The following is a 27,169-nucleotide window of genomic DNA, read 5'->3' on the forward strand; positions in this document are numbered from 1 at the left end:
AAAAACGGTGAAAGGGGATCTAACAAAGTATGCAGAGCAACAGATGGACTACAGTCTGTAATTGTAGAACTACAAAACCCACCCATTTGGCCAGTAGAGCTGTGAATAAAGGATGAGTGTAGAAACAAGGAGGGGGATAGTTTTATTGATGTGGCGGATCGGATGTGTTTTTTTAAAAGGAACGGTGCTCGCGAGCGTGTGACGTCACCGTGCTGCCAGTCGCGCGGAGCACACAAAGAGACTGAAGTGGGTCAGAGTGAAGGAGCGCGAAGAGTGAAGGGTCCGTCCGGTGTGGCGCTCGGTTCCGTTGTAATAGAGCGCGGATCGGAGCCGTGTGCTGACGCGGGCATCGTGTCGTTTTCTTGTCGCGCGGTCGCTTGACCTGGCGCGTGCAACAGTCTTTTGTTTGTTTTTGTTTATTGTGCTGTGTACCGGGAGAGGGGCGCGAGCTCGGCTTTAGAGCCCGCGCCCGGAGCGACTCGAGGAGAAGGGCACGGGAGGTTTGTGAAGTATTGGCGGCGCGAGACAACCACCCCACACACACCCTCCCCCAATCTTTCTCTCTCCGTGACCACGGACACCATTTTAAAGCGACGGACCCCGCGGACGTCTTAAAGGAGCGCGCGACCAACGGCGTCTTTGTGTCGAGATGAAATCTTTAGCGCGACCACTCTACGCATCCGGCCCGCGAGCGTCGGTTAGGAGGAGACTTTGAGAGGAGAGTGGGTCGTTCGTTCGGAGGGTTCCAGCGGAGGTAAGTGTTGAACAAAGCAACGGCAACAGCGGTTCGGTCTCGAACCCTCGAGGTGTGTGTTCGGCTTCTGAGGCCGGAGGAAAGACGACGTTGCATATTTCATTAGGATTGCATCACGGTCTGGCCGCGGCTCGGGATGCCCTCTCGGATGATGCTCAGTCTCCTAGCGACGCAGCTGCTCAGCATCAGCACCAGCAGCCAAGTCATAGCCTCGCTTATCAGGGCCCCACAGCTGGAGGAGTCCAGCCCCAAAACACATCTGCTGTTGTAGAGTGCTGTGCGGAGCCAAGAATTACACCAGCGTTGATCACAGATTGTGACTGTTTACTACCCTTCAGAAGGACTGGCACTGTTGATCACAATGAGGGTCAAAGAAAAACAAGATCACTCATCTCATATCTAATCATTCAGGGTGATAAAATTAATCCCAGCTACTTTACAATGCTCCGTGAAGTCTTTCCTCCTCCATTCAGAAGCTCTCCTGTTCTTTCTCGCATGGTGATTGTCCTCTTTCTCAGCTCACGTCTTAAGGAGGGTCCTGAGCAGGCCACTGTAAACAGTGATATGCAGCGTTATGTTGATTACAGCGGATCGGGCAGTTAATGTTCTCCTCCAAGTGTGTAGAGTTTTCCAGCAGCAGTTTGAACACAAGCAGTGGCAGCCATGCTTGTCTAAAGGAAGCGTGTTCTAGTCTCCACCCTCCCAGCTGGGTAGCATCAGTGACACTGAGGCGTTTGAAAACTCCAGCATCACTGCTGTGTCTGATCCACTTCCACCAGCACAATACACACTAACACACTACCAACACGAACAACTATGGTGTACCTACAGTGTAATTAGAGCTGGTTTAATGGACAGTGAGTGTAGAAACGAAGAGGTCCCGTGTGTCATTTTCAACTTCCAATAAAAAGGGTTTCATGTGGCTGTTGGAATCGAGGCTAATAGGTGAATCTGGCAAAGTCTTAAACTGGGTGAAAAGCCTCAGCCAGTTGAAGACTCTCCATAGGGTTTTGCATTAGCAGTTTGAAAAGAAGTTGTGGGTCAGCCTCAACCCACAGGTTGCCCCCTCCCCCCATCCCGGGATGGTTGTACATTGTGCGATTGGGGAGAGTCACTCATGGGAGGAATTTGTAATGATAATAAGTAATAAATAGGTAGAGAACTGTTCAAAGCTTGGGATAAACATTTTTCAAGAGACCCTGTACCTGCATTAAAAACACAATATTTTATTTCAGCAGGAAACCATGGGTTAAACCCTAATGACAGAGCTGCTATAAAATCAACACTGATAAGTGGGATGTGATGCTAACACTGCATTTAATGAACTGCTGGAGATAACATTGATAACATGAGAAATATGTTCCAGAAATTAGGAGCAAAGTCCTGCTGATATAGAGGAGTGTACATGAACTGTGGACCCAGAGGAAGGTAGACCATCTGATGGAGTTTTGCCTGCGTCGACCAGACACTGGTCAGTAATGCATTTCTCACATCTTTTTTAAAACTGATATTCGATTATATTCTGTTTAATGGGCTTTTAAAGAAGATTAATTCACTGAAACTGCTCTATGTTTATATCTTTCTGATCTACAGTTACAGCATTTATAGCTGGCTTTCAGTCTCGTAAACGATGAAAGTTATGTGTGTGACGTTGTTTAGTGATTTGGAGAAGTAAAATTTGCTTATAACCACCGTTAGATATAAATCCATTAGCCATAACACAAACATGACCTTGTGTCTACACTCATTGTACGTTCTCTCAGCTCACGGAATATATAGGTGCACTTGGCAGCTCTACAAATAGAGTGTAATCTGTCTGACTTTCTGCTTACTCTGTTAGCCACATTTCACCATGTTCTTCAATGGTTAGGAACACCTCAGAGCATGTGTTATTTGAGTACTGGGTTATACTCAGGGATGCAGTGACACTGATGTGGTGGTGTTGGTGTAGTACTCTGTGCTCGCTCACTTTGCTCACTCACCAGCCACAGTTTTACAAACACCAACCTTGGTGCTCCATGTTGATGACGTAAAGTCAGAGACTTCTAAACAGTTTGTGGTCATCACTGGTCACTGGACGCTACCGACAGGACACTGTTAGATGGATATTCTTGGTTAGTGGACTATACTCAGTCAAGCAGTGACACTGAGGTGTTTAAAAACTCCAGCAGCACTACTGTGTCTGATCCACTCTTGACAGTACAATAAACACTAACACACAAACAAAAGCATCAACTATATTGTACCTACTGGGTAAACAGAGCTGGTATAATGGACAGTGAGTGTAGAAACAGGGAGGTTACTTAATGTTGTATCTTCTTTTCTTGTTCGTTTACGTTGTGAAATATTTTGAAAAATACAGTTGTGCTGTGTGTCATTGTCAACATCAAGTAAAAAGGTTCCAAAAATACTAGGAATATTATTTTATATTGATTTTAAATAAAGGTACATTTAGTTTTTTTTTTCACCATTTAGATGGTTTCACATCAATTATTTAAATAAATAAATGAACAGAGCTCAAATTATTTCCAACAGGACTCTGCTGCCCCTGAGAAATTCTGGATTTCCTAAGCCCTAAAGCCATGGCGCTGGCCCACCAAGGCTCCTGTAAAGGAGCTGTGCTGCTGCTGCTGTTTTTCCTCGTCCTCCAGGTCAGCAGTCATGCCTTGGGCTCCAATGGCAAGATGTGTTACTCCAGACAGCATCGAGACGCCACTGTGAATGTGCGCGTAGCCGTGGAACGCAACAGAGCCATAACCAGCTCCAGGGTGAAACAGGCGGAGAAAGACTGTATCCTGGCCTGCTGTTCAGAAGAGGTGGAACCTGGTACGTTACTGAAGACAAAGCTGACATCTGTCTCAGGCTCACTTAGATCTTAGCTGAGCGTGCTAAATATGGATCAAAGCATTAAATGATTGATATTTAAAGGGTGCACTAAAAGCATGGTTCACTGAGTTTATCCGTCTGGATCTATTTTATAAGCAGACCCAGTATTTTCTACTCTGAGCATACATATGGTCGCCTTCAGCATTTTGACATACTGTACAGTAACTACATTCATTCATTCATTGTCTGTAACTGCTTATCCAGTTCAGGGTCGCAGTACAGTACCTACATGTACAAGAATAATTGGCATGGCCTTTAAACGAATAGTACTATAGCACCCCATTTACAGCAGGTAGTGTCGCAGTCACACAGCTCCAGGGGCCTGGAGGTTGTGGGTTCGATTCCCGCTCCGGGTGACTGTCTGTGAGGAGTTGGTGTGTTCTCCCTGTGTCTGTGTGGGTTTCCTCCGTGTGCTCCGGTTTCCTCCCACAGTCCTAAAAAACACATTGGTAGGTGGATTGGCGACTCCAAAGTGTCTGTGACTGTGTGTTGCCCTGTGAAGGACTGGCGCCCCCTCCAGGGTGTATACCTGTCTTGCACCCAATGATTCCAGGTAGGCTCTGGACCCACCGCAACCCTTTCTTCTCTTTTCTCGTGTTAGTCATATGTACTCAGTACTCTTTTTACTCCATGTTAACTCTCGTATAAAACTGGGTCCTTCTCTGTGATTGGAGAGACTCAGTAGAGGAGGCGGGACAATTCTAAAATGGATGTGCCATACTTCAGTTGCAGCACAAAATCATAATGATGTGTTTTGTCCCATGTTTTCTGACTTAGGCAGCCCACAGTAAACTGACTGGGTTGTTTTATTTCGGTGTGTGTCTAGTAGGAGCTCTAGATCCACAATGTTTTTTTTTTTCATTATTTTGTCCACTGTAATTAGGTTTAAAACACAAAAGATTGACACTAAACAATGCAAAGTACAGCCATCTGAGGCCAGGGGTCCTTGAGGGCACCGTTTGTCTCACTCACTGGATTAGTAGGATGTCCCCACCCGTCTCACCCCATCTCACAGATGATGGTGTTAGCTGGCTGATGTGGAATATCTGGACAGTTTGCATGCTCCTCCAGTGTTAAGCTGTTAAAAATTGTTGCATTTGCAGTAGATAAAACAAATAAGTGGTAAGCATGTTTGCCTCCACCCTGCGAAGCCTGGTGGCACTGTGTATGACAGGGGAGTCTCTGATGAGTGGAAATGGTGACAACTAACAATTGAGCTGGTTTGGTTTTCCAGTCAAATCAACCACTAAAACATGATTTTGACTCATCATAAAACCTTATAAATCACCTGGGTTTCATCATTTTAAAAGTCAGCCAGTGATTAGGGGCTCAAAGGCCTACAGTAATGCTCACTCTGCTTATCCCACAGGTATAAACTGTAATATGGTTGTTTATAAGCCATTAAGTCAGCCAGGGATTGAGAACTGCTACCTGTTTTATTGTGAGGCTGAAGTAGACTGCCCTCTGGTGCGAGCCAAGCCTGGGACCAACACCTACGACATTTCTAAAGGTATTTATTCTTTATTTAAAATAAGTCGAAATTGTAATTTAGAATATGTAGCAGTATGTAATTTGCCTTAGCTATGTGTTATAGGGGTGTAACCACGCACTAAGTCCACAGTTTGATTTAATTTACAAATTCAGTCAAGGAAAAATGATGACAGCTGTGATGTTGGACAACTTACTAAAGATGTTAGACCTGGAGATGGATGAAGTGCTTGAGGGAGTTGCTGAATTCTTTTTAGATGAACTGTTTGTCTCATGCTTCTAGAGCCTCGATGCAGATTTAACTAGGCTGGATTTTACTAGACTGTTTTGCTGGATACTCTTTCTTTGGTCCATTTAATGATAAAAATGTATTGCTTTGTGAATTGAAGACATGATACATCCGACATCAAAAGGAAACGGGAGAACGACTCTCATGCCCATTATCCGTACCACTCCGGTGAAACAAACAACCACTACTCAGCCCACCTCGACCACCATGAGGCCAACAACCACAACCACAACCAGAACCACACAGCCCCCCACAACAAGTACCACAACCCAGCCCTCCACAACCACAAGCACTACACAGCCCACTACAACTACCACAGCCACAACCACAACCTTACCCACAACCACCTCAACCACCACCACTCAAGCTACAACTACACCAACAACCACCATCCAACCAGCGACGGAGTCTCCCATTATCCTGGTGACAATGCCAGTGGTAACCATGCCTAGCACTCCTGTTACCACGACAACAACGGCGGCTACAACAACAACAACAACAACGACAACAACCACACCGCCCCCCAGTACAACCACAAAGGCACCTTCCACAACATCACCCACCACCACCACCTCCACGACTACAATTACACAACCACCCCAACCACCACAGCCACCACAACAACCTGAAAAACCAAACAAGGCTTCTAAACGGCCCCCCAAACCACCAAAAAGACCAGAGCCCCACCAAGTTTCCACCACCAAACCAACTACCACCACAACCACAACCACAACCACCACTCGGAAACCAACAACCATTCCACCTACTACTCCTCCAGCTACTACTACTGCTACAAGTACTACTACTACTACTACTACTACTACCACTACTACAACTACATCCACAGCTACCACTGAAAGGACAACTATAGTGGTTGTAGAGATGGAGAATGATCTAAAGGATGTGGCTTCAGGGCCCTATACCCTGATGCCTCCAGCTGCAGGTTCTGGTCTGGACAAGGCCAAGGGCTCACGAATGACATGGAAGAACAGCCTGGTGGCCGTAGTGGTGGTCACGCTGATCTGCCTCACTTTGGTCTTGGCCATCGTGGGCCGCAAAGCCATGGAATCCTTTGACAGGAGACACTACACGAGACTAGAGCTCAATGACCTGCACTACGAAATCTGAAGCAACCTGGCCAGACTCTTACCTTAACCCATAACTGAGAGAAACAAAGAGACAATCCTGAATTTTAATATGTATTTTTCTCTGTCCACTTACTGGAACAAATTATACTGTATTTTGATATCTAGGGCATTTTCGTTGGTTAAGAAAATGAACTGTACCTCCACATAAGGGGTTGTAAATGTAAGAGGTGGACAGGAGTGATACAACCAAGATGGAAATTGAGGAATTCTGGAAGGATAAGTGTGGTTGGGGGGGGGGAATAAAAAGCAATACAATGAACTCAGGAAGCCTCAATTTTTAGAATTAAAGACTGATGCTGAAGGAAATATATTGCAATGGAAAGACATGACTGAGGCCCTAAACAATGGTTGGTAACATTTTCACGGTGCAGAAACAAAGGCAATCAACATTTGAGCTGTGGTAGGGCAGCTGCATAACCACTTCTTTCAGAGGCTTCTGTTGTTCCATCTGTTTTGGTAAGGCTGGTTTAAGTTTGGTTTCGATTTGAGGTTTAATCATAGTAAGACTGGTACTCGACTCCTCTTTGGTGGGGGAGCTATTTGAACATAAGTCACCATGTCTGATTAAACATTATCTTCTCCATGTTTTGGTCTGTGATATTTTCAATTCAGTTGGGTGACCACACACAAGTAATAAATAAGAATCTCAGAGTAAACGGAAGAGTGTCGTTGTTCGGCTATACTAAAGACTGTTTTAGATCAGTGTATGGCCACAGATAATCAGTCCTGCTATTTTCTTAATGGAAATAACCGCTCTTCGAAATGTACTGGGTGTCTGCTGTATGTCTGGTCTCTCTGGTTTTCCTTTTACTCTGTTGTACTGCTGTATTTACATTTAACAACACAGATCCACACGAATTTTCACTTACACGATGCACAGTTCACCTTGTGGAACACTTCTTGTTTATGTCCTACACAATTTAAATGATTAGTCAAATTTTTAGGCATACATTACACTGATGAAGAAGTATCTTAAATGAATGTGTGAGTGTATGTATGTGCGTCTGTGTGTGTGTGTGTGAGAGAGAGAGAGAGAGAGAGAGAGAGGGAGAGAGAAAGAGCCCACATCTGTGAGAGTGAGTGCCAGTATCCATCAAAGAAGTAATCTATGGGAGTGTTGTAACAAACTTGAGGTGAGAAAGTATAATTTCTTAATGTACTGTCGTTGTTGACCACACGGTGGCAGCAATCCCTCACTCAGTTCAACACTTACACTGGCATGCAGCGCAGCCACCTCTTGTCTATATTTCACTTTCAAGACACCAAATAAGTTTAAGTTGTACAGGCTTTTACTTTACTTCTCGAATTGCTTTTATATTTTATATCATCCTACACTGATGGTTATGGCTTTGTCTTGTTTTTGTGATTTGTTGGTTTTCCAAGGATTTCTATTAATGTAATGTCTTTTTTTTCTCTTGCAAGGAATAAAATGTATTTGAATAACTCTTGAATCTGGGTCAGATGGTAATTTTTCAAAATACACTACATACCCAAAAGAGGGTAGACACTCTGTGTACTAGCAGTAAATTCAGCTACCCTATAGTGCACCTGTTCTGGACAAACAGCTTTTATAATCTATATGACTCTCTTGAGTAGCTGAGAAATTAGTGTAAGGCCACCATGCCCAGTTACAAGCGTGGTTTATAGGGTTATGCATCTCCAGCACTGGGATGTAGACCTGTGTAACAGCCGTCTTTGGAGTGATGGAGCTCCATTGTATGAGTTAGAATGGATGTGTACTACACCTCAATGTCTAAATGGCATTTAATCTATACAGAAATGTTCCAAAATCTAGTGTAAAGCATTCCCAGAAGAGTAGAGGCTGTAACTGTAGCAAAGAGGATCAATCATTGTATTAAAACCCTTAATTTCAGAAGAAATATTTGCCAAGCAAGTGTCCACAATTATTGACTATAGTGTATAATGCAGCTATATATGCCATGCTTTCTGGTCAAACACATATGTTGGAAGATTGATTGGCTATGTGAAATTGCTCAGTAGTGTGAGTATGTGAGTTTCCCAGTCTCTGTGGGTGCGCTGAAAAAGTGCCAGTGCCAAGTCTGGGGGAAAAGGAGGGTTGTGTCAGGAAGGACATCCGGCATAAAACCTGGGCCAAGTCGAATATGTGGACAGCAATGATCCCTTGTGGCGACCCCTAGTGGAGAAAAGGAGAAAGAGGTGATACAACGAAATTCTGATAGAAAACGTGGATTGAGAGTTTTCAAGAGCTACAGATTAAGCTTTGGTTTTCATGTAAGCACTGTAAACCCCAAATCTATTCTTACTCACGCAGAACAAAATGGCTAATTACACGTGTAATAGCTCACACATAAGGTAATATCCACGTTACAGCATGAAGCTAAACCTAAACGCCACTGCTTCAGTATGATGTGTATAATACTGTGGTAATATGCTACATGAGCCAACACAAAATCTAAATCTATCTTTCTAAATAAAAACAGACAAATACATTTCATGTACTGTCTTCTTTTTTTAAAAGCACCAAACTGTTGAATATATATTAGTCTTAAATTCCATTGGAACAATATGACATCATCAGAACGAGACAACGGCGACCTACTGTTTTGCTCAAACGTTAAGTGTTTTTAAATAATATCAACACTTACATGTGGTCTATAAGTTGTAATTTAAGGTTTTATGATTTAACTAAAATTTATATCACTCATTTGCCATCAAATATGTCTGTTTTTTTTCCATTAAAGGCCCTGTGTCCTATCTTTTGTGTTTTACAAGAACATCCATTTGCAACTTATCACAATATCACAATAACAGACATGTTTAGTACGTGGAAATATTAGGATTTAAATGATTCTGCATTTTGCTGCTGTGGTAAATATAGAGACACCAGGGGCCTGGAGGTTGTGGGTTCGATTCCCGCTCCGGGTGACTGTCTGTGAGGAGTTGGTGTGTTCTCCCCGTGTCCGCGTGGGTTTCCTCCGGGTGACTGTCTGTGAGGAGATTGGTGTGTTATCCCTGTGTCTGTGTGGGTTTCCTCCGGGTGCTCCGGTTTCCGCCCACAGTCCAAAAACACACGTTGGTAGGTGGATTGGCGACTCCAAAGTGTCCGTAGGTGTGAGTGAATGTGTGTGTGTCTGTGTATTCCCACCTTGCGCCCAATGATTCCAGGTAGGCTCTGGACCCACCGCAAACCCTGAACTGGATAAGTGGTTACAGATAATGAATGAATTAATGTTATTGAATAAGAATCACGAAATGCAACTTGAAACTTAATTTTTCAGGGAGAATGCCATACATAAGTTGCCTGCAAAACCCCACCAAGGTCTATGAGCTTGTCTTAGGTGGACCACATAACAGTGTTGATGTGTGCTGTGGTCAGATGAGCCCATGTTTCAAAAAGAAAAAAATGTAATTAAAGGGGAAGGTGACGTAACACAATACTACACATAACTCTGTCCCATCTGATTAAGATTTTCTCAAATTCTCTAAATATCCATTGTTAAAATATTTATCCAAAAGGCAGGTTCTGTGTACATATTAGCTTAGTTTGGTTGTGTTTGAAGGTGTTTATGGAGCATTACTTTGCCCGCTAGTCTCTCAGCCATCAGTGAAGACAAAGTCATTTTATTGTGGACAGCAACACTAATGATCCAGCTGCTTCCAGCTCATAGCAGATCTTTATTTTGGTGATTCTTGGATTGAATATGACCATCTGGACCAATTTTCTTTCGGCCGAGAGTGACCACTGCTCCAAATAATGTATCCTTACAGTCATTTTGACTGATGATCTAGGAACTTGAAGATGTATGGAAATGGCTTCAGTGGATTCCTGACTTGAGTAAATCTAAAGTCCCTTCCTCTCAGCTCTGCGCTAAGTTCTTTGGAATTTCCCACTGTAGTATGTATTAGTCTATGACGGCTGACTATGACATCTATGTCTGTGTAAGTCTAACATAGCACTTTTGGGCAAAATTCTCTTTTGTACTGGCAGTTCCTGGACAGCCTTTACAAAGACTACAGAGAAGCCCCCAGTTTAGTGCTTAACACACCCACAAAATGCAAAGGGTGTTTGGGGGGTGTAGGTCTTAACACCACAAATCTAACTAAAAAAATAAAATAAAATAAAAATAGAAACATCTACATATTGCAAAACAGCAATAATTAACAACAACAAGTTCTATAGCAGTGACATGCAGGGAGCCACTTTTCATGGCCCTGTCTACTTAACCCAACCCAAAGAACACATAGGAAAGATGGTGGATGACATAATAAGTTAAAGCCAAACAGCCTGGGTTGTTTTAAGTGCTTTTTAAAAAATATATTTAAATGAGCTATGTTCTAATTGGCTCATCTGTATTACGACTATTTCAAAATGGAGTCCAAGTGTCAACATTCTTATAACTTCAGCATGAGTCGGCAAAACTGGTTTAGGCAGGAAGAGAAGTCGAAATAAACATGTTGGCATTCTTGATGTCACAAAAACTATGACTACTTCCCATATATGGACTGTATTAATTGGGAAGTACGTTTTTTTCTGTTTCAAAACTTTGAAATGATACAGTATCTAATACGTATCATTCACTAATTGTCTGTAACTGCTTTTCTAGTTTAGGGTTGCGGTGGGTCTGGAGCCTACCAAGAATTACTGGAACACAGGGAGAACATAAATAACTCTGGAGCGGGGCTCAAACCCATAACCCCAGGACCATGGAGCTGTGTGACAGCAACAACACCTGCTGTGCCACCCTAATATGCATCATATAGTGTTTAAATACTCCATGAAACACCTATTCAGAAAACATGAGCATTAATGTCAAATAAAATGTTATGATTTATCAGTGTTTTTTGAGTGCCCTTGCATCACACCTTTAGAGGTATACAGCGCATAATGAGAACCCAAAAATGACTTCTAAACTCAGTATTCACTTAATATGACTTAATATTCCTAATGAGTTTGTGTCCAATTATATTCACGGAACCAACATAACTTTTTAATGTTCTCTGTCAGGTCAGATTTAACCTGGAAAACCACAGATGCAATGACTTTTTAGTGACCTTTAATATCAAATAATATTACAACCACTGATTTTGTTGTGTTTATACAGCTGTTTTGGAGCATTATCTTGGTAAATATATAATATGTGTCAAATGTAACCAACAGAACTGTTTATGACAGTATTCTGAACAGTGAAATATGGGCCTGGGAAGATGAGAGCTTGGTAAAAACTGGTCCCAGTTATGATCCTTGGGAATGTAGGATTCTGAAAACAGTTCTTTGGGAACACAGGACCCTGGGAACACAGAGCCCTGGGATCATATGACTTCTGAAACATAGGCCCCTGGAAATACATATAACCCTTGGAAAAATGCATCTGGGAACATAGGCCCCTGGGAACGTAGGTTCTGGAACACTTGGTCCTAAGCAAGTAGGCACCAGGGAACATATGACACAGGAAACAGGTACCTGGGACAACAGGTTCCTGTGAACATAGTACACTGGGAACAAAGAATGGATGCATGGGTCCCTGGGAACATAGGACCCTGGAAACATAATTCCCTGGGAATCTAGGCCCATGGGAACATACACTTCCCACCCTGCCAGGAGAAAACTTTCTGCAACTAAATTGTTAAAAAACGTATACAACATGTATTCTTTGTTGGTGGGTGTAGAAACATACAAAAGAAAGTATTTCTTTGATTGTAGTTAATCTTAATGTGTTTTGGAAGACATAAATGTGTTATTTCTTCATAAAAAGAAAAACAATCAGCATTATCTTCTGGCACTGGTTTCACAGAATGACTTAGTAGCCACTGCTTTAACGCACCGTCTTTCTTTAAATTGCGTAAAAACTGCTCGTATATAATAGGATTACTGTGTGATTTGCTACCCAAGTGCTCCCAATGCAGGGAGAGAGAGAGAGAGAGAGAGAGAGAGCGAGCGAGCGAGCGAGCGAGCGTGTGTGTGCGCGCGCGAGAGAGAGAGCAATCCGAACTGGCTCGTGGCTGCGTGTTGCGTGTGTTCTGAGCCGAATCACCGATCATTCCGTGAAAAACTAGTCCCTACGGAATGCGATTCTCTACTGTAAACCGCGCGCGGTAAACGGACGGGTTTCTGCTCGCTCTGTGAGAAACTGCGGCGTTTTTTCTGCACGGAGGCTCATCGTGGTGCTGCTCGTGGTTTTTTTTTTTTTTTAAAGCTGGAAAACCTGTTCGCCTCCGGACACTTCACTACAAACAATAGACGGAGAGAGCGAGTGAGAGCAGGCGCGGAGGGGTCGGTTTTCCTAGCGGAAGGAGACGGTTCCAGAGGCGGCGTGCGGCTGCTCTCCGGCGGCTGGATCTTTCTCTCTGTTTTTTTATTTATTTTTTTTCCCCTTCTGGACTTGCACCGCCACAGAGTGAGAGAGTGAGTTAGAGAAAGAGAGGGGAAAAGAAAATGGAGCGGAGGAGACCCACAGCTGCTGTGAAACACTGAAATTTTGGACTTATTTTGTGGCAAACACACCAATAACTTACGACCGAGGGTCGAAACAGAGCCATGAGAGCCCCGCACTGAGAGAGAAGAGCCCAGAAGGAGCAGAGGAGAGAAAACGGAGGAGAAAGATGGGCGCCGTGCTGCGGAGTCTCTTTTTGTGTAGTTTTTGTTTGCAGATACGGGGTGAGTTTGGACTGGCGTCGTCTTTCTTTTTTGGGAAGTGCTGTGGGACACGAAGCTCTTGTGCAGCATTCCGTGTATGTGTGTTTGTGTCCTGTCCTCATATAAATCGACAGACCACCAGTGAGTGTGTACAGTGCGCTGTTGTTGTAGCCGTGTTTATACGTGTGTAGGTGTCCAGAAGTGTTTCTGGAGGGTCACTGATAAACACAGCGAGCTTCACTCAATTAGCTCTGAACAGTGCTACCACCACTAGCCTCACTATGTGTGAGAGACAGAGAGCTCTGTGCTTCAGGTTCTTGTGAACCAGGAGCCCCAAACGAGCTCTGCCTTGTGTTATTTGCAACTCCACAAACCTGGAGCAGTTTATTTTGTATCATAAATGCACATCTGACCAGGTCACATTGTTTATCTCGGTTCATGGAGAGTGTTATCTCTCCTCTGCTCGGTGGCTAGTTTTCGTTAGCCGAGCTGTGTGGTTATTGTTGTAGCTAAACGGGCTGCTGTGTGGCTAACGTTGTGGCTAAAACAGCAAGATAGTTTTAAAAGTCTGAAATGACCGTGTTAACGCAGGCCAGTTCCACTGGACTGTTTTTGTGTCGGTAATCTGAGAAGCAAGTTTACGGTGTTGAGGTTAAATCTGCGCTGGTATTTGCTATCGCAGAGGGTCAGTGGTTAATCTCAATCTCTCTCTCTCTCTCTCTCTCTCTCTCTCGTGTTCCTTTCTCACTGCCTCCGTCGGTCTCTTTGTATTTCTCTCTCTCTCTTTCTCTCTCTCCTTTTTCTGTATCTCTCTCACTCTTTCCCCACTGAAAGGTGACCCTCAGCCCACCCAAAGGACAGTAGAATATGCGATTTTGCGAGTTATGGCCGTATTTATTTAGAAGAATATTAACATGTAAAGACATTATAATCTTATTGGTATGTTTATTTACGTATATCAGTAATTGGCAGTAGTCCTGTTCTCACATTTTCAAGCTTAATGCTAGAGTGCCCTTTGGGGGCCTTTTTGGAGAGGCCCTTCTTCTCTGAATCTGAAGTTGTGCTGAAGTGAAAATAAGTGTGGAGAAACCTGGGCGCCTTCATGGGAACATCTGACTGCCAGAATCCAGAGGAAGGTTTACAAATGTGCTAAGAGGAGTTACAAAAGGTTGATATTATCATAGGCCAAATATTAAGTGTCCAAAAAAATGCAGCATTCCCTGTATTTACATGTGGTGAGTGGGTGAAGGGTGTTGGATGGACTTCAGTAAGCTATCCCGGTGTTCTGCAAGTTTATAAATATTTGGAAAAGGAAATTCCCCATGTTTAAAAAAGAAAAAAAAAAAAAACAGCCAGTCAGAGTCTGGGAGCTTGAGGTTGCCCTCGAAAGTGATCCACTAGTGTGCAGTGGTCGGTGTGTCAAATTGGGGTTTGAGTCAGAGCCAAAACCCTGCAGAGGTAAGAGGCACAGAGCTGAGGAAGTTCTGAGGTCAATGTGCTTCAGTGCAGAGGCCTTAGTAACAGCCACAAATAAAGCCAAACCTTTTTAAAAACTCAGGAAAAGGCAGTAGATTTAGAGCAGGTCAGCCAGTGATGGCTTTTTTCCAAAATGGTTTGATCGCAAGTTCTCTTATTGGTTGTTGGATGACTTTAAGATTGACAAACTAAAGAATATAGTTGTTTTCACTTTAGAAGACCCTGGTTTACCAGAGAAGGCAGCTGTGTTTTTGTGGCGAATTAGTACTGTTGTGTTCTTCATATGCTCTGAATTATGTTGGCACCTGTGCATTGTGTGACTGAGAAATGACTTCAGAGCCCATGATTACATGGATGCCAGTTGGATGGCATAAGGCTTTGGATAGGGTTTGTTACTGCAGTCAGTTTTCCTTCCAGAATGTATTTTATTGTTAACTTGAAGTTCATCTAATTTTATTGTTTTCGTTTGGCCAGAATGCAATTGAAAACAAGATGGGATCACCCATGTCCTTCAGGGAAGAATATTTATTTCACTTTATAAGTAAAATTGGTTTTACTGGAGGGATAATTTATAAATGAGCGCACAGGTGGTTACTATTTCCAATTCCTATTGACATAAGGAGAGCTTTTCCAAACATCTTGCAGACTTACTAAAATATCCCACGCAGAACTAAGTGTGGCTACAGCTTGTGTTGCTGAGGTGGTGTGTAATAATAGTAGCCTTGCTTTCATGCATTGTTAGGTGAATGTGAAGAAATGTTAGCAGGCTTGCATCCTGCTTGTAGCAACATTCATATTTTGACTCCCTTAAAGCTTCATCATGCAGAGGATGGAGTGCACTGAATTTTTATAGAACACAATGTGTGCAGATATTTGTGTTTAACATGAGACAGGGTATTTTTTTGTAATCTAAAATGCCCCCAAAAAAAATCCACTAGACAGAAATTACTCAGACCTAAAGTCCTTATTTGAGACGTGTTGAAGACTACAAGATGTTGCGTATGTTTATAATTTGTTTGCATGCTTTATTTGCCAAGACACAACTTTTTCTGGTATTTCTGGCAACTCAGAATGGAACAGCTGAGGGACAAACATCTAACAGTTTGGTAACTTTAATGATGTGAAATAATTATTAAGGCTGTGCCCTATTAACAGATGTGATTTTTAATATCACAGGTGTGATGAAGGTTAATATGTAAAGGATCTGCTATACATTTCCATACCCTTTTTCTGACCTTGTGTTGAGGACTCAACTCTGAAATTGTTCATCACTTGATTGACCGCAAACTAGTTCAGCAATGTTGCTGATTGGTCAAAATGGTTGTTGGGGTGGGAACATACAGCCCATTAACCAAAAACAATGCAGCATAACTTTTCCATGCTCTCTTCTATGTTAGTAATGTGTCATGAAGCTCAGCTTAGTTCACAATCAGTTGCATTCACTTTTAAAATGAAACTTCTCTAGCTTTTATTTTTAAACCCATGAGAAGTGTAATCAGGAAGCTTTCTGATTATCTCCATAGTGTTACAAATTGTTAATTGAAATAGTATGATTGAAAAAAGTTGACATATTACTACTACTCAGGTGGATGATGTTGAGGGTTTATTTGAATGTAGTTCAACCTGTGGTTTCATTGACCTCTTCTTTTCCTCTCAGCTACGCCACTTCTCCTGTACGCAAACCGACGTGACCTGCGGCTGGTGGATGCAGCTCATGGACGTGCGAACGCCACAGTGGTGGTGAATGGCCTGGAAGATGCAGCGGCTGTGGATTTTCTTTACGACCAGGGGCTGATCTACTGGAGCGATGTAAGCGAAGAAGCCATCAAGCGAACAATCTTTAATGGCTCTTGCTCAAATGGTGTCCAGACCACCGTGGTGTCTGGCCTAGCCTCCCCTGACGGGCTGGCCTGTGATTGGCGGGGGAAAAAGCTTTATTGGACAGACTCTGAAACTAACCGGATAGAAGTAGCAGAGCTCGATGGATTGTTTCGGAAAGTTTTGTTTTGGCAAGGGCTTGACCAACCAAGAGCTATTGCTGTGGATCCAGGCAGAGGGTAAGTGAGCATGTTTTGGGCTACAGCTTGTGTTGTGCATGAGTAATGGAGATGTAAAACATGCCTGGTATTTATACAACAGCCTTGTTTTAGAAATTTCAGAATACGAATTTGTTCTAATAATTTCAGTAGAGTGTTCAGTCATTGTTGAACAATAATACACACATTTCTTACAGTTTTTTTCTTCTCTCTATTATACCATTTATTTCATTGTGTTAAACGGTTTCTCACAATACACTATATTGCCAAGAGTATTTGCTTGTCTGCCTTCACACGTGTATGAAACTGAGTGATATCCCATTCTAAATCCATCCATCCATCCATTATCTGTAACCACTTATCCAATTTAGGGTCGTGGGGGGTCCAGAGCCTACCTGGAATCATCGGGCGCAAGGCGGGAATACACCCTGGAGGGGACGCTAGTCCTTCACAGGGCCCATTCTAAATCCATAGGGTTTAATATGATGCCGGCCCACCTATTGCAGCTTTAAAGCATGAAATTGTCCAAAATTTCTTGGTATGCTGAAGCATTAGATAGATAGTTATTGATCGCATAGGGATATTCAATTCATCCAGTAGCATTAACAAACTTAACACTTGGCACAATGCTATCAGACAAGTACCTTTCTCCTGGCAAACACCAAATGCAGACTTGTCCATCGGATCACCAGCTGGAGAAGTGTGATTTGTCATTCCAGAGAACGCATCTCTCTTGCTCTAGAGTCCAGTGGTGGCTTGCTTTACATCACTGCATCCGACGCTTTGCATTGCGCTTGGTGTATATAAGGCTTGTGGGCAGCTGTTCGGCCATAGAAACCACTTCATGGTGCGATCTATGAACTGTTCTTGAGCTAATCTAAAGACCACAAGAAGTTTGGAGGTCTGTAGTGATTGACTCTGTTGAAAGTTGGCGACCTCTGTTCACTGTGTGCCTCAGCATCCGCTAACCCCTCTGTCATTTTACGTGTCCTACCACTTCATGTTTGAGTTGCTATCATTCCCAATCACTTCCTCCTTGTTATAATACCTCTGAAAATTTACTGTGGAATATTTAGTTGTGAGGGGACGTGTTGCACAGGTGGCATCCTATCACGGTACCATGCTGGAATTCACTGAGCTTCTGAGACCCTTTTTTTCACCAATGTTTTTAGAAACAGTGCCTAGGTGCTTGGTTTTTTTAATACACCTGTGACCATGGAAGTGATCGGAACAATGACTTGAATGGGTGAGTGGATACTTTGGGCAATAGAGTTTGTGATAGCATTATTAAGATGTTCAGTGTAGGTCTACACTATATGCGAGGAACAGTTTCTTGCCCCTCAAATAAATTAGGATAAAATTCCAAGCTCTCTCCGTCATGCATTCAGTGAATATTTATGTCATTTCGACTGGTGCCTTTATGCTGTCTTGTTGTCATGTTGATTGTGGTTGGCGTGGGAAGTGAGTAATATGTTTGTCAGGTGTTGGCAGCTGAAGAATGCTTGAAATCAGCTCTAGATAGAGGAGTGTACTGCAGGGTGAGTGGATGGAGATCAGGACCAACATTTCCAATGCCTGTGACAAGCAAGCTATTCTTATTATTTTAGCAGTACTGTGCATGTTTCACAGTCAAGGGCTGAAAGTGGTTTGGGCTAAGAGCATTTGGGTTTTTTGCATGTTTTGTCTTGTTGGCCGGTAGTTTATACTTGACAGACTGGCTGCATACTGTTCAGCATGGCTGCAAAGCCACTCAGCTAAGTCAAGTAAATATATGTGGACCACCTTTTATTTTGTTTGAGAACTGTAAACTCATTTGAGTAAAATTGAGTTCAGCAAATATTTTTCTTGTTTAATGGATTTTCCAGTTGGATTGGTGAAGTTAGCAAAGAATGAGCATTTCTTGTCATCTCTTCAGGAAGATTTGTGGTTGGCCCATATTCTGCTGCTAATGTACTAGATGAAATGAGGTTCAAGGATTACCTTTCCTTCAGTAGTTGTCTTTTCTCTGCACCTCCATTGAGAGGAGAGACAAGAATATCTTCTTTTGTTGGTGTAGATCAAAATCAGCGACTAACTGTAGACCAACAAAAGCTATTCACTGAGATTTCCACACCATGCTTCACATTTTGTTGCCTCTGACTCATGCCCTGGAAATGACTCCTATCTCCTGTATGATCTAAGACTTGCATGGAGTGGTATTTAGCCTACCTTTCTCAGGTGTGAGAGAGAACATGGATGTAAACCAAGAATTAACTTTATTGACCAATTGAACTAAGCTGCCTTGCACTTGTGCATTTTATTTATTTCTTAAAATGACCTACTGATGATGGTTAAAATGTCAATGGTTTAGGACAGATGCTTGTTAGAAATAGATATTTTAGGTTGAGGTTGCTATTCTTGTTGGTGTTTTTGATATTCTTTGATACAGGTCTAAAGAAAAATATCTATATAAAAAAATAGGATTGGGTACCATTCACATTTGAACCAATTTCAGTACCTAACATTATTTTTACTTTCACTGTAATAAGAAAAATGCAAATCCTGTTATAAACAGTAATGGTGTCAGAAGATTTCCTCAGAGACATGTCATGAAATTACCAGCTGAAAGTAATCATGGTGGTTTGGATTGAACGAATAAAATCAAATATAGTAGGAGAGAAAAACATGCGTTTGGAGGAGTGGATGTTTTGAAGTGTTTTTCCAAACTAAATTGCTTTGTTATGCTTTCCTGAAGATGTTGATTACTTGAGGAAGCTGGCCTTTGAGCTGTCAAATATACACTCTTCAACATTCAGGCACCTTGGGGTGTTTTATCAGATTTTTACCTACATAATGTGGTCTGTACACTTTAAAGTACAGACGTCACTACCCAACCCTGATAGACAGAAGACAGATTCTATGTTTAGCTCCTTTGAGTATAATCCCAGGCCTATATGGCCAAAGAAGTGGCATGCACAGACGTTTTGCCCCCTTGTAAAGAAGCTCAACCCCAGAGTGTATTAATTCAAATACAGTAATTCCAAAGAGACCTTATGTTAACTAAGCTAACTATCTAGTTGATATTGGACTGAATTCATTCTCCATTTCTCTCTGTCTGTAAAACTACAAAAATGTTGTTAACCAGATTTTGTCATTCGGGTTTTGCGTATTTTTTAGACATTTTTAGACAGAGTGAATAGGTTGTTTTTCAGCATTGTTTAGTCCAGAACATATATTACAATTTAGCCTATTTACATGAACAGGCACTGTAAGAATGTGTGAAAGGATATTGAAAACTATTTATTTGTATCCTGTTGCTAATTCAACTAAATGTGTAAATATTAAATATGTCAGAGTAGAAAATAATCATATCTGTTCATGGTTCAAGTGCTGCATTTCTACATGAGCTGCTGTTTTGGTTTTCAATTTGCTTCTTCTGTTTGTTAGTTAAATGCTCTGAATTATTGCTTTGTCTATTGACTGACTTGTAGTTTGTATTGTAACCTATGGATCATTGTTCCTGTCTTAAGTGCTGTCTTTATGGCTGTGTTTGAAATTAGGAAAATTCTGATTTTCTGTCTGTAATACAAACACATCTGATCACACTAGCAGTGAAATGAGAGTGATAAAAGTTGCAGCAGTGATTCACTAAAGCCGCGAGTAGTAGACTAAAGCTCTTGTTACCTGGAGCAGACTGCTTGCAGGAACCAGATAAGCATGTACGTAACCTGAGTGCTGTTTTTTTTTTTTTTTAAATACAGCAAGACAGACAAAGGCCTGATGGGTAACTTAACACTGTGTATAGGATAGGATAGGCCCTCTCTAACCTCCCCCAGTGCATGCACATACACAGAACCTGATCAAAAAATGCTTCCGTGATCCTGCTAAGCAACAGCTGTGCGCTGAACACTATGTTGTTCTTGTTGTAGTTGGTCATTGCAGTTTACCTGTCCACAATTTGGACCAATTAAACCAAGCATTCTTTTACAACACGACCTGGAAGAGCTGTAGCTTTCAATGCCAGATTTCATTGTAATTTATTTAAGTGGGGAATTTGGCATTTGCGAATATTCATATTAATTAATTCATAAACAAACATGGAATTGCATATCGTTTCATGTTCTTTGTCTTTGTTTCTAAGCATGTGAATAATAGTCTTCTCTGCACTTATATCTGCAACAAGGAAAGGCTGTTTTCTAAAATAAAAATTTTAATTTGAAACGGTCAATCAAACTCTCAAAGCCATATCTGTTTTTTAGGATGAAAAGAAGACTGTTGAATATTCATGATTTTTTGTATGGTGGAGAAAAAAAAATCATATATAGATTTTGACTAGGTTCTTTGTGTGCTGTAAAACGAGCACCTCTTCAATCATGAGGAGGGCAGGGAGTTCCCACTGATAAATTGTAGGCCCTCTGACATCACCAGACACAAAGAGGGATGTGCATTTGCATCTAAATCCACAAGGATGTGGATGAAAGGCCCTCCACTATTTATCAATTCATTAGTTTTATTTAAATCATATCATGCTGTATCTGAGGGTGTGAAAGGGAACCCATTAAACACAGGCTATAACAGGCTCCAGAGTGCTGCCACTGGCTAAGAGCGTTGTGTCCTGTCGCTGACATCCAAGTCCAAATCCTAATAATCGTATGAACTACACTGATGCTGGCCCGTAATTATATACCAGCGCACATGTCCTCAAATGGCCAAGCATCAGCCAAATCAAAGCCTTTTTTAAATTACAAAAGATATATCCCGCTTCTCATTATTCAGCATGTTTTCCTTGTCCACAGTGTTAGTTTATTTTAATCTTGTATATTCAGATTTTGCCTTGGTATAGAATTATTTTTTTTACTTCATATAATACAGAAATGCTGGGGCATTTTCTTCTTTCTATTATCAGTTTAATAACTGGTGGTCCTTCCTTTTTTTGATTGTGAAGTGTTATTTGCTTGCTGTGTTGCCAAAATCAATGCAAAATCTGCTGGTTACAAAACAGTTTATGCTATGTAACATCTCGTGTTGGTAGTATAAGTACTTTTGAAATGTAAATTCATAAAAGAAGCATATGGCTGTCAAGATAGTTTAGTGCCAACCCTCTATTTATTTAGAGAGTATCAATTTCTCATATTTGAAATATATACTGAACAAGACCTTCTCACAATCTCACAGGGCTTTCAGAATTAGTTTGTAGTTTTAATATAAGAAGAAAGGAAAGTGTTCAACCTCCATTTTGTAGAGGTTTATGCTGCATTCAAGTGGGAAACTGGGAAATACCAATTTTCCCACTTTTAAATTGCACTGAACCATGGACAACGTTGTATTTCCCACTGGTAAATTCAGGATTCTAGATGATGCGTTAGTTACGAGATGTGACTTATATATCGCAACCTTTTACCTCTTCCCCTGGAGAAATATGCACTTGTATTGTTTAATTGGGTGTGTTTTCTGTAGATAAAATTTAAGTATTATGATTAGATTTTTTTTTATTAATCCAAAAGCGTGTAGTTTGGGGCTGCAACTGTCAAATATGTTTCGAATCTTTGGAGTTTTTTTTTTTTTTTTTCCCTCTTCATTTATTGAACGATGAGTATTCGGATAAATCATATTTTTGTGTTTTTAAACAACTATATCAATAGTGTATTATGCAAAATAATATAAAATGAATGACCTCTTAAAATGAGCAAGCAATTGGCTGTTATTCATGGAGTCAAATTAATTTGTACACCTGTTGCATTTATTATTACTACCTTATGTATGGGGAAGGTGTGTTTTGAGATGTAATCTATCAGAGTGTGTTTGGGGAGAGATGAGGAGGGATAAATTGCATGGGTGATATTTGCTGTTTTGCTATTTAACATGCCTAGTCACTATCGACTCATAACACAGGCTACGAATATTGCAGATACTGTACGTATTGCAACGGCTCAGAGTCCGTTTGGAGAAGTGCAGTTCATGTGAGGATGCTTTCGGTTCAGGTGCTGCAGCATTGACGAAATACTATTATGGTAGGCCAGGTCTGTTTTACAGTGTATACACTTCACTACATGCCTTAGGCAGCGTAAAATGGTCCGACAATTTGGATATTATCTGTCTTTTACTTTACTTTACTTTATTTCATTACTTTTACACACACTTCTTCATTTTCCGCCATTGCCTTAAAGAGCAAATGTCGTGCTGCCTTAAGTCTTTGAAAATCGTGTTATGTAAAAAAAACAGTCCCTGTAAAACATCGATGCCGGAGCTGCATGGTAGTCTACGAAACAGGAGTGATACAATAGCAGAGACATTTAAAATAGGTGGACTTTGGTGACATGAATTAAACTCGAAAATATTTTGTAATTGAATTATTCAAGTTATGAGTAATTGTTTCAGCCCTAGTGTAGTTGTTTGTTTGTTCGTTCATTCATTATCTGTAACCACTTATCCAGTTCAGGGTCGCGGTGGGTCCAGAGCCTACCTGGAATCATTAGGCGCAAGGCGGGAATACACCCTGGAGGGGGCGCCAGTTCTTCACAGGGCAACACACACACTCACACATTCGGACACTTTTGAGTCGGCAATCCACCTACCAACGTGTGTTTTTGGACTGTGGGTGGAAACCGGAGCATCCGGAGGAAGCACATGTGGACACAGAGAGAACACACTAGTGTAGTTGTTATTTAATGATAAATCACTTTTTGGGGACATGTTTTAAACAGTGGGTGGATCCTCAGCCAAGCACCGGAACGGAGTAAAATCATATTTACTACTTAACAACCTGGTATATACAACATTCCAATGAGCACGCGAACACAGCGTTATAAATAGCTGTGGTGATCATAGCAATTAACATTTCAACAGCATTGCCAGTGGAGTGAGATGGATTTGACATCTAAATAGATTAAGCTTTGTAATTGTAAAAGTAGGCTCTTCGTTTTCTTTTTTTAAACAATCAGAAATCTGAACTATACAATCCACGTTAAATGAGAATTTATGCTTTTACATTTTAATAAATTTCCCTCTGTTTATGATTTAGAGGGCATAGAGAAATAGTGTTTGCATGGAATAAAAGTGGTCATTTTTGATATTCAACCTGTTTGTGACCTCAGTGGTTAGAAAACCCTTCACCAAGGATGTCCAAACGAAATCTGCTTCTTTCTAAGGGAACCTTTTATAAAGTTACTGCTTACAGATGAATGGCTCAGTAGGCCTAGGAGACGTATTGAACTTTTCTATTGAGTTTTTCTGGTTTTTAGTGGGGCGGCACGGTGGCAGCAGGTAGTGTCGCAGTCACACAGCTCCAGGGGCCTGGAGGTTGTGGGTTCGATTCCCCCTCCAGGTGACTGTCTGTGCGGAGTTGGCGTGTTCTCCCCGTGTCCGCGTGGGTTTCCTCCCACAGTCCAAATGCACACGTTGGTAGGTGGATTGGTGACTCAAAAGTGACCGTAGGTGTGAGTGTGTGTGTTGCCCTGTGAAGGACTGGCGCCCCCTCCAGGGTGTATTCCTACCTTGCTCAATGATTCCAGGTAGGCTCTGGACCCACCGTGACTCTGAATTGGATAAGGGTTACAGATAATGAATGGATGGTGTTTGGTGCATGCACCCCACTTTGTTGCCAGTTAAAAACAATTAAATATCTGTCAGGTTTTATTTCATTGTCCTAAAGCCTTACCTCCAGAGGCACTGGTTAAAGCTCGCCCTTTTAAATACAGTAAAAGCAAGAAATGGCACAAATTGCTATTCTAGAAATTCCACAGCCAGCTCTACTTTGATACCAGCCACTGCTACCAGTTCAAGTTTCATTTCTAAATAAGCTAAGTGCATGTTTTATCTTACTAGAATAAGCATCTATAATGTCGCGGAATCTGTTTAATTTTCTTGTGGAATTACGATAGGAATGCTCCACCAATTCCTTGGTCCTTCATTTGTTTCTCAGAACACACTATTTATTGTTTGTGTTTTTCCACAAAGGTCCATTGTTGGTCTGCCAGCTGTTTTCAGTCATAGATGCAGTGGAGCTCCTTGTCATTTTAGATATGAGCTTGAATTACACATTGCTGTTTTTAATTCAACTCTGACTAAGATGGGAGTGGCGGAAACATCATTTCTTTGTTGTATGCTCTTCTGGCAGGTTGTTTTCTTGGTTATGTGTTAAGGACTTCATCGAACGTTTGTCTTATTTTGATGCCGACGTACTAAATTCATGAGTCATTTTCTTATCGGATATTTCATTCACACCTGCTGTGTGAGCTAAATGATTCGCATGCTCCCAGCCTGTGACCTGTTGTGACCGAAATCACCTCATAGGCGCCACCAGCTCCCCCTTCTTTGCCTACGCTGGATTTGTTGTTTCAAATGAAGCAAGATGGCATGACTGTTAAAAGCAGGATAATGCTTTCATTGCCACACACCAGTTTTACTTCTCCTTTAACAGGCCTCCTTACTATAAAACTCCCCTTCCCTCCTCCAGCTTCTCTTTTTTGTTTCTTTTTTTATCCAAAGCCAGCCAGAGGGAGCCATTGGAAGCTTTTATTTTCATCTTATTAGGCGCTGGCACATATTTACTCAATGTAATAGCCAAGCTGTGCTGGCATCTTGCATTGAATGTCAGCCTGCCTCCGCACTAATACTACCCCTAAAAATGTTGAGGGAAAAAAGGCAGATTCCGAGAAAGTGAGCAGGAGAAAGAAGATGAGGGAGAGAGCACTTCAGCAGGCAGTTGCTGTGTGGGCTGGAAATGTGTGTGCGTGTTAATGGGTCTCAGCGGGTGTCTGGCTCATACGTGTGCCACCCGTTTGATCCTCCTCTGGAGGAGCCGAGCTTCAGCCTGGCCTCGCTGCATGGGACAGACTTAACTTACTCATGCACTCAGAGGATCTCACTTGTGTGCGCACACCCACCTAACCACTTACTCACGATGAAGTTTTGGGGGCCCACACACTCAGGTTTAAGTAGGGTGATAGGTAGTTATGCTAACATCAAACAGAATATAGTGACCAGCCCTGGTATATTGACTTTTTTAAAGTGTAGCAGAGAACTAGTTAAACAGAGTAATATTATGAATGATTAATGCACCTCTTCACTAAATGAGGTCTTATAATAAAAACCATATGTATGAATTTGATCACCTCCATTTATAATAAAGCTCTTACTGAGGCATTTTTTTGTTGGTTAGGCAATTTTTCACAGTAAATGTATGCTCATGCTGAAAGATTAAGGCTGGGCAAGCAAGCAGTGCTACTAATAAATGGAAAAGACGGGTACGTAGTTTTTCAATGGAAGGGCTCAATTATCTCTAAAAAATAAAAAGCCTTGTCAAGTGAAAGGAAAAATCTTGGCTGGCATTAAATTACTTGACTAAGAATTGGCTGAAAATTGTGACCTGAGGAACGTGTAATACCCGACTAATACCTGAAACAAAAAATACATTTTGGTTTAGTCTGTGGAAGCCCACACTTGTGCTAACAGTGTTTGTAATTTCATTGCTTAATGACAAGTAATGTTACTATACATTTTGTGTAATTACTGAAAGGAAAACTTCATAATGTAATGTTCACCCAATTTAGCCTTTCATGAGTAAATGAATGTAGCCAAAACTGATGGAAATTATAAAAACTACAGGCCTTATGATATGAGTATTAAAAAATATTAAGTAGTAGCCAAAATATCATTATTCATTATCATTATTGCTTAAATGGTTATTATAATATAAATTTCACACTTTTTGCCTTTGTATTTCATTCTGTGACTTTATAAACAAGTATCTCTGAAGTAGTTAAAATTGAAACTGGTTTCACTCTGTCAAAACCTTGGTGTGTAATTGGCCACAAATCCGTTAGAAAGTACAGAAGTACAAACTGATATTTGAAAATGTTGCTGCTATTTGAAAATGAGGATGTATACAACACAACAGACTTCTGTTTATCCCTTTAAAATGCTTAATCAATGAGCCAAATGGACTTGCACTGAAATGGGTTCCCATGCTTCTGATTTATTGGTCCATAAGGGAGAGTTGGTATGAAGAGAGAGAAAATGGATAGTGAAATTTTAATTTTAAGTTAATTCCTGGTGATTAAAAATCACTGCACCTGCTCCTTGAGTTACCACAATCTTTTGCTAATCAAGGACTCTAGGAAAATAATCACATAAATCCATTGTGAAAAACTAACTCTGCTTGAGTGGAACAACCCACAAGAGTACTACCACGGTGTGATTATTTGGTTATAGTTGGGAGGATATGATTGACTTGTATTTCCTTGTCATGAGTTTCTACGACAAAAAAAAAATGTTTTCATCTGCTGAAGTCATATAGCGGCCAATGTGAGGTCTTTGAGAGAGCATTCACCCTAAATCCGGTCTGGAGCATTTCTTTGTACCAGGTTCAGTGGTGTTGATTAATGCTTCAAGTACCAAATACAATGCTTGTCTTGTGCAGTCGCTGTCTTGTACCCCCCAATGTGGCTGGTGTGTATTGACTTCAGAGTGTATGGGTCAGGTAATGCTCTGCAGCAG

General features: G+C 41.4%; 2 protein-coding genes across 3 annotated transcripts in view; both read left to right on the forward strand.

Moving 5' to 3' along the window:
* Window positions 1-237: 237 nt before the first annotated feature.
* On the forward strand, window positions 238-6,811 carry mansc1 (MANSC domain containing 1). Its single transcript, XM_066669386.1, has 5 exons — window positions 238-754; window positions 2,121-2,225; window positions 3,290-3,580; window positions 5,010-5,150; window positions 5,518-6,811. The coding sequence occupies exons 3-5, from the start codon at window positions 3,337-3,339 to the stop codon at window positions 6,543-6,545; spliced, it is 1,413 nt and encodes a 470-aa protein (XP_066525483.1). The 5' UTR covers window positions 238-754; window positions 2,121-2,225; window positions 3,290-3,336; the 3' UTR covers window positions 6,546-6,811.
* A 5,728-nt stretch (window positions 6,812-12,539) lies between these two features.
* lrp6 (low density lipoprotein receptor-related protein 6) overlaps window positions 12,540-27,169 on the forward strand; it is a 90,064-nt gene continuing 75,434 nt past the window's right edge. For both annotated transcript variants that reach the window (XM_066669329.1, XM_066669328.1), the window contains exons 1-2: window positions 12,540-13,202; window positions 16,315-16,714. In XM_066669329.1, the coding sequence (XP_066525426.1) occupies window positions 13,148-13,202; window positions 16,315-16,714 (455 nt within the window). In that variant the 5' untranslated portion in view covers window positions 12,540-13,147. The remainder of the gene's footprint in view (window positions 13,203-16,314; window positions 16,715-27,169) is intronic.

The sequence above is a fragment of the Hoplias malabaricus genome, chromosome 4 (genome assembly GCF_029633855.1).
Source record: "Hoplias malabaricus isolate fHopMal1 chromosome 4, fHopMal1.hap1, whole genome shotgun sequence".
NCBI lineage: Eukaryota > Metazoa > Chordata > Actinopteri > Characiformes > Erythrinidae > Hoplias > Hoplias malabaricus.

What these genes read in the sequence shown, in the direction of transcription:
- mansc1 (XM_066669386.1), top strand. Translation starts at nt 3,337, where the DNA reads ATGGCGCTGGCCCACCAAGGCTCCTGTAAAGGAGCTGTGCTGCTGCTG. An exon ending in TTCAGAAGAGGTGGAACCTG is followed by an intron (nt 3,581 to 5,009) that starts GTACGTTACTGA and finishes CTTATCCCACAG; the next exon opens with GTATAAACTGTAATATGGTT. An exon ending in CACCTACGACATTTCTAAAG is followed by an intron (nt 5,151 to 5,517) that starts GTATTTATTCTT and finishes TGTGAATTGAAG; the next exon opens with ACATGATACATCCGACATCA.